At 38.0% G+C, this 13,232-nt stretch overlaps 1 protein-coding gene across 1 annotated transcript in view; it reads left to right on the top strand.

The window, feature by feature from the left end:
* The window catches only part of LOC137193593 (cadherin-18-like), a 206,713-nt gene that overhangs the window by 18,344 nt on the left and 175,137 nt on the right, over positions 1-13,232 (top strand). Inside the window, exon 2 of the mRNA XM_067604822.1 lies at positions 7,584-9,072. Coding sequence (XP_067460923.1) covers positions 8,140-9,072 — 933 coding nt within the window. The 5' untranslated portion in view covers positions 7,584-8,139. The remainder of the gene's footprint in view (positions 1-7,583; positions 9,073-13,232) is intronic.

Here is a 13,232-nt window from a genome sequence, read left to right as displayed (position 1 = left end):
AATTGATGTGTTTTTGAGAATTCAAATTTCAGAGGGCAACTCTGTCTTAATATATATAACTAAGGTGCTTTCAGACAGTGAGTGGTTGCCATCGCAGCCGCCACCCGGCAAAATTGATGTTCTGTATTTTGAATCTCCAACCAGCCTGTACACCACAGGCTGCTGCTATCCACCCAGTGCAATGTCGTAATGTTGCTAAATAGAGCGGGTTGTGACTTAAAATGGACAAAATGGTGAGCAATACACAGTAAGTTTTGCTAACATAGTAACATAAATGTTTATTCATATCATTATTCCTGTTATTGACCTGTCTGTTTGGTGAAGAGATGTATTACTCAGGAAACTCAGATAGCTGCCAGTAAAATCAGCTCCTTTATCGTTTTCCAAATGTGTTTCCATCACTGTAGCTTCTGTAGTTGCCATGGTCACATACAAGAGCTGTGTGTGTTCACGAGAGTAGTCCCACCTTCTGCGTGCCACTGCAACCATTCGCTGTCTAAAAACACCTTTAGTGGGATATATTCTACATAAGGTTTCGTAATGAACTTAATTTTTTGAGCAGAGATATGAAACATTTGTTTATTTTTGTAAACATGCTGCAGCATATTCACATGCCACTTGTTAGTTTACTGTCAAAACCTGAAAAAATTAGTTATTACCATGTAGATTTTCCTTCAGCCTTATGCTGAAATCATACAGATGTTACCATCACAACCATGATGATCACCATCCCTGGCACCACTATTATCACCATCAAACCATAACATGTTCTTGACTAACAATGCATCTCCTTTAACTTTTTACCTCCTTATACCTTTGCTGTGTGTATGAAACAAATACAGTGATAGATAGACAGATAGATAGATAGACAGATAGATAGATAGATGCACCAACATATAAACAGAATATTACAAACGGAAGTCAGAAACCTTGTCAGCATCCAAGTCATAGTCTCAGCCTCCCTTTAGAGGTCCGCTGTGTTCCCTATGTTCCCCTCCAATTAGCATTATAATTAGCAACATTGAATGCTAATCCATGGCTAATTGGTTTTGATAGATCTCCAGAAACCAAAAGAAATTGTAGTGCAGCCTCTGCCCTTGGACTGCAGCAGAAGGGCAGTTAGTTACACTTTTGTATCTGGCTGTTTAAACAGTTCGATGGAACCCATCCCTTCAAATACTATACAGTGCATGGCAAGAGGTCACAGTTGATTAAATGGTTTTATCTGTTTAAAATTATTTCATTCGTTCATTGATTTGTTTTCAGGCATTCAACCTATTTCAACATTACATTAAAGAACATCAGGCTTTGTTAAAAACGTTTTAAAGCTTGCTGAAATCTACAGATGCCCAGTTTAATTTTTTAATTTCTGAGTAATTTCATATTAATTCTGAATATGACATACCTAAATATGTACCCGTGAGAAACCTTTGCTCTGTCTCTCTCTGTAATGCACAGCATAAAGACACACACAGTCACACAGATTGCCCTTCCATGCCCTGCAGCTCCACTTTGGGACGAGGCATTTCCAAGCTCTTTGGCTGTGATAATTGTTTCCGGTCCAGAAGGCTGTAGAATAATCTGATCCAGTAGAATATAATAATATCTAACTTGCTAACTGATGTTAGTTCAACAAGCTAAGCTGCGGGATAAGATATGTTCATGTTTGAAAGTTAGATAAGAAGGAGACTTTAGCAGGAGAGCAAATGTGGATTGTTGTTCAGTCTGTGGCTCTTGTGTTTTGTATCAGGATGCAATCAGGCTCAGTGTGACCGTCTGCCCTGCCTATGATAGAATGCTGACATAATTGCTTTATGCAACATTTGACTGGCTTTATGGAAACAAGGTCTCCATCTACGTAAACGGTATTCTTTGAATCAATGAAAAACTAGGGAGCACCATCATGAAACCAAAAAATATAAAATATAAATTTCTCCCTTTTGGTTTCTGAGTTTTTTTTCTCAAAGGTGACAGGGCAAGTGATTTACAGAGCTTATGTGTAGCTGTATCAGACAAAAAATGCTATTTAATTTCAATTACATTTTAGTTACAGAAAGAGGAAGGCTTGCACTGCTTGAGTACTGCAACTTTTTGTTAATCTTACCCTTGACACCATGATCCCGCAGCTATTGGACTGTTGGAATGAAGGGTTTCAGGTAACTAGGCCTGAGCTGAGTACATCACCTGCAATTGTTCAACTATTCATTTCATCCCTAGTGTTCACACATTTGCTCTATGAAGAAACAGAAGCCTACAGGTTAGCAGGCCAGGCCCCTCAGTGCTGCTTAGAGCACACTGTGCATGGAGTACAGCATCACAGTAGCAGATATTTCAATCAGGAGACACTCAGTTTCTTTATAAAGTAAATTATATTTATTGAACAAGCATGATAGATGACGGTGGAAAAGTCTTTGGTGATTAGACCCCATCGTGATGTCACTGGATATGAAAGGGGGAGATGAATGCAAGAGTAGTATAGGATAACCCCACGATGGAGTCTAGACACTGGTGGTGGTGATGAAAAGGCGTAGATCTTGATGGTGTGGTAGCGGCTTCTGGTGAACTCGGGCCTGGTGCCGAAGTAAGAGAGTGGAGAAGGCAAGATGGTGATCTGCGATGAAGAGGAGAGGAGCGAGCTTCCGGGACACAGCCATGGAGGTGGATGGGGCGGAAGAGGGTTGCGATGATTGCTCTGGAATGACAGCTGACAACGACAGAGAGGGAAACAAATTTTACAGTTTGACAGCTGAGCCATGATTGGTGGTTAGAGATCATGGAGGAATCAAATTTGATAACTAGGAGTGACGCTCCTAAACAGCTGATGTGAAAGCGGGAGGAGCAGGGGAGAGAGAGAGGAGTGGGAAATGAATGAATGGTTAAAGATAGTCTTCCTGTCTGAATTTGCGCTAAGCTCCATTTTTGATTCAGCATGTGTTGTTAAATCCACTGATTAAAAAATGCAGAAAATAACTGTTCTGTCTTGTAGAAGCTATTTTGATGAGGAATCCACCGCCAGTGCTGACTCACAAATGCATTGTGTTTCCTGTAACTGCTACACAATAAAAGGCACCCCGCATTTCACCAGCTGAATGCTTCTAATGTGAGGCAGCAGCAGTAGGAGATGCTGGATTGGCATTAGCAGTAGCTTAATACAACAGTAGTAGAGTGAACAGTAAACAATGATGCTGATATCAGTGAGATAAAATTACAAACAGTAATACTGGATAACTCCAGTAACTCTATGAATCCCTGCTGTGTATCTGAATCCAGCACAGGAATAAAAACTATTGTAAAAAGGAATAAGCACAGGAATAAAAACTACCAATAAAAACTACTGTATAGAGAAGAAATGACAAATGTGTAAAAACATTGAATAACTATGGATGAAAAAATGTCAACCAATAATAGTTTAAAAATGGTGTTTGATTGCATGAAAATTTTAAGGATTAGGGAGTAGTGCTAATGATTAGTACTGTGCTAATGATTAATCAAAATGCAACCATTAATGCATGCAGGAGAGACATTTACAATTTGCAATTACAATTTACAATTTTATTTAGCACACGCTTTTATCCAAAGTGACATACATTTGAGAGCTGATACAACATGACATGCCAAATGCCCATCCACACCGCCACTCTTACTTATCCAACATGTCTGAAATCCCATAGAGACTTTAAGGTGCTTTTATGGCGCTCTGTGTGTACTCATAGCACTAGGGTTACTCATTTTTTCAGTCCATTCTCATATTAAATTAATTATCCATGGACACTAAGTATACATGGCTTATTCTTTTATTACACCTCATTAGACCCTTGAAGCTTCACATTGAACCTCATGTACAGATAAGGCAGTTTGGCCCCTGAACTGTCAAATTCATTCACGTAATTGCAGTAATACAGCAGTTCACAAGGAGAGAATGTATAATAAGATCGGACAGAATGGCTGCCATTAAAGGTAAAGTAACATAACATGTTGAAAGCAGTATTATCTTTTGCAGTTAATGTGTTCACCCACTGTTCAAGGGATAAAGAAGCACATTTTAATATTTGATGTAGTTCTAATTCATTTATATACTTTAATTTTAATTGTTAGAAACAATGAACACATTTATTGTTTGGTTCAAAAATTCACAATTATTATCGATGGAGATGTGTAATTTCTACAAGGACATTGGTCTTCTAGGCCTCAGGGTATCATTACTGAATGAATGGCATAATGGTCAAAATAATAAGCAAATATGTTTTGAAATCCACACTCCAATAGTTATTTTACTATGTAAGTGTAAATCTAATTTTGCATATTAATATAGGAGGGAACAAGTAAACAACTTGTATGTAATCATTTCAAGAATAATTCCCTCAAGCACAAGGAGACACCCCCTTAATCTCATATAGCTATTACACATCCACATTAACTTGCCTGGCCTAAATTAGCCCCTGAGCATTAACTTAATGTATTCTCACTCATTTCTTTCTCTAAATCAATCACTCTGTTCTCACAAAGCAGAGACAGAGAAGGGGAAAAAAAGGAGAATCATTTCAGCAAAGACTCCCTCAGAAAGCCTCCATCATGGATGAAATATTTATCACTTGCATATTGTTTTTGCTTTGGTTGCCTGTAGATGAGGCTGTTGCAGCTGGCAGGTGGAGTGATCTAGATTAAAGGTAATACAAAGAAATCTTGCAGACTTCATGTGCAGTACGTACAGTCAACAACAGCTGAAAAGACAAAACAAGCCAAACAACAGGCTTACTGGCTAGAATGTTAGCAGCAGTTTGCAGTTGTCAAACCAACAGATTCTTTGACAGGAGGATTTGAAGCCTTTGTTAGTAGCTGTTGTTGTCATGTTGCCTTTTCCCACTTGAAGTATGCAAATTTTTTCATTGTTACACTTCAAAACAAAAAAGAAATGGAGTTGGCAAACTGAAGAAAAATGGGCTTTAAAGAAAAGATCTTGCGCAGTGACACTAATCACACAGGGTTAATTTGACAGTACAGTTTAAAGAGGCCATATTATACCCCTTTTCCACAAGTTAACACAGTTCCCTGGGGTCTTAATAAAATGTATCTGACATGCTTTGGTCAAAATACCACAAGGATCAAGCACCACAGCAGCCTTCTCATCCTCCCAACGGCCCTGCTCAGAATGGCTGGTTTGAGTATTAATAAACTTACATTTTGCTGTGATTTAATTGCAATAAACGGATCAAAAGGATGCCAAAATAATGACATCATCATGTCGATTTGTAAAAAGCCTGAATTCATCCTTTGTCAGGTCTGTCTGCAAGACGACAAGCAAACAACTGTTAAAATGCTCGTTTTTTGAATGGAGTTCAGATCGATCAGAGCTATGCTAACATTGTTCTGCTTCATCCACACTCAAAATAATGTCACCTAAAGGCATAAATACAGCAGCAACATTATTGTTTATACACATAGATATCTACATACTGCGTAATATTAAAATATAAACTCATCGGCATTTAAGATGTTTATTATTGATGACAGCAGCTGAGGTGGTGTGTGACTCCGGTGTTAGCTCCGGCTAGGCTGAGAGGCAAGATAAATCCACTTAATCCCAAAAGTTTAAAAAACAAACTCCTCCTGCCGGTAAACTGCTCTAGATAAGAGCAGAATTGGGTGTTTATTCCTCCAGAAGACAGCAGTAGTAGCAGCAGCGATGCAGGACTCTTCAGCTCTGCTTCCCAGCTGGCTCTCTTCTGCAGAGCTTGCCAGTGTTCAGCAGCCGTCTGTCGGTAGGCAGCCCACGATACGGGCAAATTTTTCACCCTTAGCTTAGCTCAGTTTAGCCTAGCTTCGCCCCATGTGACATAAGAAGGGGCATCAAATCTGAATGGCTTGTTCAATCACATGAGTACAGAGCAAGCCAGCCCACACCAAACTGACTGGGCAGTCTTATTTCACAGCTTGTGTGTTAGTAGTGTTATGACCTGGCTCTTAGGCCATGACAAAAAAAAGGGAAATACAAATGGTTGTACTCAAAAATCAATTTATTAATCAATTTAAAGAAATTACAACAAAATATTAATCTAATATGTGAAGTGGTCAGTCAGTAGATCAGTAGTGTTGGTGAATGGATGTGTAAATGTGTGGTGTTGTAGGGTGTAAACTAAAGAGAAGTGAAACGAATCCAAACAAAAGAAACATGTGGTGCCAGGGGGAGAGCCATGAAGTGAGAGAGCAAGGAATGGGGATGGCTGATCCTAAATGCATTCTGGATGGACTGGCCAGGTGCACCCAGTTGCACTAATTGATTGTCCGCCTACTTGGACCTGAAGGGAAAAACATAAATACACAGCAGCCCAGGGCAAGACACAAACATACAGGCCATGACCATTTTCATAAAAGTACAGTTCCATCCACATCTGTAATGTTAATAGTTAGGTCTGTGAATGGAATAACAATAAACATAATGTCTTTCAGCCTAAACTTACATCCCTAAATTGCAAAATAATATTTTGCCAGTTCTTCTGGCTTTGTCAACTGGTTTCTGTGGCTAATTTTTACCCTTACCTACAGAGCACATTAGTTAAGCTATGTGGAATTCAAAAACAGACAGATAGGGCTCTTTCTTTAAGGTAATAATATATCAGGGTGTAGGTTTTGAGATCTTCTGTTCTCTAGCAGCAGAAACAGATTACCATATTTTTTAAAGTGTTCCTCATTTCATTCAGATCTTTCACGTTTCTTTTTTAGAGAAACTAAATTAGTCGATATACAAGATTGGGGAGGTGGAGAATGATTTGAATGGTATAGAGACTGAACAGGATTGTTTTAATAGACTTTTTTGAAGCAGATAAAATATTTGACACTGGCTGTCAAGTTGTCATCTCCTGGACAGGATTCTAACAGTGTGCATTTCACATAATTCACTGAGACATATGCTGAGAAATTCCATCCTCAAACGCTACAAATGCAAAGAAAAACATTTTCTGTATCTGTGTCATTAAAAAGGCATCAGAAATTCAATAGTATATTGAATATAATACACTACTCAATTGATATTACAATTTCGGTGAATTCATGATCACAACAGAACATCTGCTGAAATTGCACGTACAGGCATATATCTCATATATTCCTTTTGTTTGAGGAGATCAATGTCAGTTGCAAAAATTCCATACACTTGGAACAAAGACAAAACATAAATGGAGTACACACTCCCATCTGTGTAATTTTGGAAAGTGATTACAGTGATCAGTCATTCTGTGCAAACTGGTAATTATCATTGTGCTCAAAGTTAGTGGGCTTAAGATACATTTACAAAATCGCCACTAATCAGAGCTTGGCTTTGGTCTGCCTTGAAAGTAGTTCTCCAATCTGAAAGACAGAATTCTTAAGAGATTGTTTATTTAAAGCAACATTGCTGAGTGATGCAATTTTCCTGAAATTAGCCTTCTATAAATAATTGCACTGTCAGAAGGGTTTCCAAAGAGGGTGCCACGGTAAAATAGTGTTCTGTATTGTGGTTTTGTTCTTGTTAGAGTTTATCAGTACTTTTACAAGTAAAAAAAAAAAAGAAAAACTTTTATTCATGGATTTCATCTTCTCTGTTTCAGGAAGAGCAGCCCCTCTGATGAGCTTCTGAGCAAACAATCGGCTATTCACTGTTTGCTTTCAACAGGAAGAAAAGGGAATTCAGCTTTTGACCATTGTGGATATTATATTTACTGTGTTGAAGCACAAGTTTGCAATGGACTTTACTGGAAGTGTATGGACTTGTTGTATCTACTTGGATGTTCATGTTTGATAACGTGGTGTTTTCAGAAAGGATTTCTGAATTATTCAAAATAATCCAAATGTTCCTCAGCCATGGGAACAATTTTGTGAGGAAGAAAACTGCCACATAATAAGGAACATCTCATGTCCACACAAAGTTAAACATAGTCAGTCGGATTATGGAGTTCTATTTTATTTTTCTGAGGGAACTATACGAAATGATTTTTTGGACCACACTGTGTGGACACTCCTGGCAAGCCTGCACCGTGAAAAGGACTGCAAACCTGTGTGTTTGAGTGTATTTGTGGGTGTGTACGAGTGTTTGTATATGCCCATGGTGGTATGACACAGTGGAGGTGAGAGGGGTAGACATTTCTGGACCATTCTTTCTTTACAATGAGAGTTCCAGCCAGCGTGGCTGCAGTTTCCCATCTTTGTCCTCTGGTGGTCTTCCTATGTGTTGTCTCCCAGAGTTGTTATGGGACCCAGCCCGATCTGAGCCCTCACGCCAACCCCAACCCCAGCCTGTACCCCAACCCAAGGCTCAAGTCACTGCCTGAACCAACCCTGCTTCCAAGTTCCAGTCCTGAAACACCTATGTCTCAGCTGAAGCCCAGCCAACTCTTGAGTTCTAGCCAGAACCTCTGGGGCAAGTATCAGTTAAAGCCTTGGCTTGACACCATGTCCCATCTTACTGACAACCATAGGTCCAACATAAACATCCCATCAGCAGTCTCCCAAGCCACATCAAGCTCAAACACTGGACTCAGGCTACAGCCTCTATCCAAACAAGGTTCTAATTCAAGGCAAGGGTTTGCCTTTAAGTCGAATTCTAATCAATTGGCAAGAAGTAACAACCCTAAGCAATCTTCAAAAATCAGCCCCAAAACCAATCCAAAACCAAGCCTTGGATCACTGTCGCAGCCAAAGGCCAAGGCAGTCCCCAACTCTAAGGCGATAACTGGGCCAAAGACAGATTCCGAGTCTGTTTCCTTGCCCAACACTAAATTGTCTTCAATATTCAGTCCTTACGCATGGTCCAACTCATCTGGCTCTATGAACATCTACTCCAGTGGCAGCCTGGCTTCACTATCCAATTCTAAATCTCATTCTAAACTCCAACCCTCTTCACAAACTAATCCTATTGCCAGATCTGATTCCAAGATCTCCAACTCAAACTCCAAAACATCCATCAGAGCACAGAGGAACCAAACTAAGTTGCTGGACACAGACAAGGATTTCCATCAGCGGCCCAAAAGAGGCTGGATCTGGAACCAATTCTTTGTTCTTGAAGAACACATCGGACCTGAACCTCAGTACGTGGGAAAGGTAAGATACTTACTGCTTTTTTCCTAATGAAGTTCATAGATCCAAGAAATCCACTTTGTTTTCCCTAACCCCCCTTTTTTGTCATTTCTGACCACGTGTTGAGCAGAGAGCATGCACTTGTTGGTGTTTGTTCAATACCATTTTATGGAGTAATTACTTGATCAATGACATTTCTTAAGCTTACTCACTCATGTCTTGTTGACATGAAATACACTTGAAACTTGAAATACTTGAAATAAAATGCAGACTCTTCTGTTTTTTGTGCCTGCAGTTTACAGTGCACAGCTCATGATATAAGTCCCAGAAGTGTTGAACATGCTGTAGTGTGCTTTATGCAGTACCCAGAATACATTTATTTAAAAGCAATTTATTTGAATGCCAGTATGCTGGTCTGATTATAACATTTTTTAAATTATTCTAATATCATTAGCATTGTTTGAGAAGGGGGCAGTGTGCATTGCAGTCTCTCCAATACCATATTTGATACTACCACAACAAGCTGCCAAAATCAGAAACTTCCAAATTCTACACATGGGGGATTTAATTGCATTTTACTGCAGGGCTGAAGTCAATGCACTCTTACTTCTTCTCAGTAAGTACTATCATTTGGCAACTAAGTGAACATTAATTTTCTCTAATTTACCAGTGATATTCACAGTATTTCTGCAGTGATCCCTATTGACAAAGTCAGGTAAAACTTGTAGACCTTTCAGGGCTAATTTGACAAGTGTATAGATGTTATTGATGTCTCCACCACTTCTAGACACACTCTATACCGATATTCATAAGTGAGGAGTAGTTGTGTTCAGCCGTGTTAACCTGAGCTTTTTTTTTTTTTTTTTTGACAGTTTGGATCCTGCTCTTATTTTATGCACTTCATGTTGTCAAAGAACCCTGTGTTTTCACAGATCAGTCCACATTGGCATTTCATCATGGAAACCAATTTTTTTTGTATTACAAGTTATTATTAATATTGTCTTAAACTGTTCTCTCGAATGCAAAAAGCTTAAAGAGGGACATTTTGAATTTAAATTACATAGTGTGCATTTGCCACATTGAGTTGCCAATAGATAGAAAAGTGAGTGTAGTAGACAGGCCGATCCGGAAGAGAGTTGGCTCTTACAATAAGGTTACACATATTAAAAGTCTGTTTAAACACAGAAGATGGAGGTTCTAAGAAAATGTTATTGTCATTCTCATAACTTTTAGTGCCTGATAGCATGATTTTGCAAACTGATTTAACTACTTTATTATCTATTGTTCAATTCTTATTTCTGTTGCTGTTATTATACAGCAAACACACAAGTTGGAAGATATTTACTGTTTTAAAAATAGATATACACAATTATCGCAATAAGTAGAACATTTGATTTCATAAGTTATCAGCTTTATGCAGCCTACAGCCTAATATTTTTGAAAAATAATGATTGTTTTACTGCCACTTGATACAAACTTTCTGTTTGTAGTAGAACTGCACCAAATAACACTTTCTCCTTTTTCAAAATTATAGAGGATGCAGCAATTTTGTTTGAATAAACTTTATTGGAATGGTCACTGGACAAAACCGACTCAGGGTTCCGTGCTTATGTTTCAGTGTGAGCTCCATGCCATGGCTGATCTGTACAGTGAGAGCATAAAAGTTGCAGGTTCTGTTCGTTCAGAGAGGCTGATTAAAACGTGTAGTCTGAGTTAACTAAACAAAGAAATCTCATAAAAACTCAGTGTCTGTCCACCCAAGGATACTGAAACAACACTTGAACTTCTCAGCACTATTCAATAAATCAAGTACAAGTCCAATGATTAGCTAAGTGAGCATTCATTCTCCCTTATTTCTCAGTGGTATTAATTGTGTTTCCATAATGATCCCTATGACAAAATCAGTTTTGAAGCTGTTGTCATTGGAAGTATAAAAAACATAAACTATCTAAACTAGTTATTATGGCTAACTGGCTATAGCCGTGACATACTTTTTTTACATTATCAATTTGCTAATAATGTCTGTTGCTAAATGTATTATAGATGTAGAAACAAAGTGCTACACTGCTGGTGTCCTTGCACACAAATCATTCCATTACATAGTAATCACTAGCCCCCAGCAGTTTATTTCAGCCTATTTTTGAAAAGGTCACAACACCTTTTCTCCTCAAGTATGCAAATGACTGGAGAGCTGCAGGTTGTGGGGGAAAATGTGGAAAGGAAACAGCTAGTGAACAACCTCACAGGAACAATCAAGACAGATATGCCTAAGCCTATTACCCAGTACAACCAACCCGGGGAGGTCTCTTTCTGTGTGGATATGAGCGAGGGATTCAGTCCTCCATTCTGCACTATGGTAATGTGAATACTGTGAATATGAATGTGAAAGCCATTGAGCATGTGTGGTGTTCAGATAGAACAGCTTATCCTAGCAAATGTCAGTCTTTTCACAGCAATGTAGAGTTTTGTAAAACTCCATGACGCCAAGTGTCTTGAAGGTGCCAACATTCTGGTTTTTCAGTTGCATACGATTTATATGTTCAGTTCTAAATATAATAGCTATGCTCTTGAGTAGTACACTATGTTAAAAGGATTTATAATCCATTTAGTCTGAAAAGCTACATATAACCCATCTCTGATCATACAGCTAAAAGCATTTCACTGGAGAAATATGGACATTTGTCTTCATGTGCTCGAATTTTCAGTATAAAAAAGAGCACTGCATGCTTTTCACTTTCACTCAAACAAATACTTTGCAATGGGAACGTTTGGCAGTCAAAACTTCAAACACAGATGATACGTCATAATTTTGATTTAGCCCTTCTTTTGTGATAAGGTGCCAGCTCTTTTTAGATTTCAGTTTTTAAGGATTTACAATCAATCTGATGCAGCTTGCTCACTGTCCACCCACAGCTGTTCTGCAAGCAGGAGAAACGATATGCACACCTTTCTATATACCTGAAATAAATGTATACATACATGCATAGCATTGAAAGGTGGATGTTTACTGCAGGCCATATAATACCTCTACTGGGATTGATTTTCCTGTGTAGCAGGATACTTCAGAGATTATAAAATACCAATATAATTCAAATGGAAACAAAATAAATTTACTAACAGCTTAAAATATGAAGGAACTGACATGTTTTTGCTTGAAGGTAGCAAAAACACATCAATTGATACATCTAATTTAATGATGTTTAAAGTGAATTGGAAGCCATTAAGCTTTGTTCTTTAATATTTTAACTTTCTTGTCCAGGGAGCATTTAAAATTATTAAAGTTTGGAGCACCCTGGTAACCTACTGGTTAAGACTCATGTCACATAACCGCAATGTCTGCACCTTTGTTGCATGTCATTCCCTACTTCTCTCCAAGCTTGTTTCCTGTCATCTCTCAACTATCACTGTACTAAAAAACTTTAGTTTTTTTATGACTTTTTCTTTAGAGTTTTGTTTCATGTAATACAGCTAAATTATATTATACATTTAGATTATTATATTTTGATCATTTTATATGTGATTTTGCATATATTTGTTATGTGGAGATACATATGAAAACTAGAAAATATCCATATTAATATCATATTGTCTAGTTCTAATGAACATTCATTCTGATGTAGAAAGGGTATTACATTTACTTTATTGAAATCTTAAAAAGGTGCACATAATTTGTAATAACAATGCTTCATGGACATTTCTGTATTTTTCATCCTATTCATCTGTGACAACCCAAATTGTTGCAAAGGGAAGTGTTACTGCTTCAATACTTTTCTACATATTGGTTTTTAATAAGGTCAGAAGAAAAGAAAAACAATGTAATTTTATAATTATCATTAATCATTAATGTTTTTGCACATACTGCAATGGGGTCTGTGTAACCCTGAACAATAAGAAAGTAATGCCAATATCAGCAAAATGCAACGGTTAACTAAACACTAGCATGTTAATCTGTTTTTAGTGTTTCCCAGAAACTTAGTTCCATTGCTCTTGCAGCACAAGTCAAGCATATGGTGTCAATTGGTGAATGTTTGCTTGTGCTCTACTTATTTTCAGCACATTTTTGTTGGGACAATATGGGACATATTTTATGTGTTGTCAAAGTGATGAAGATGCACTCTTAGTTGATTGTGTTTGGTCTATGTACATGTGCTGTCTTAAGTTGAAGTACCCTGAGCTCACTCATG

Source organism: Thunnus thynnus, chromosome 12, assembly GCF_963924715.1.
Source record: "Thunnus thynnus chromosome 12, fThuThy2.1, whole genome shotgun sequence".
Lineage (NCBI taxonomy): Eukaryota > Metazoa > Chordata > Actinopteri > Scombriformes > Scombridae > Thunnus > Thunnus thynnus.
The sequence above is the reverse complement of the archived record's forward strand: the minus strand, read 5'-3'. Positions and strand labels throughout refer to the sequence as shown.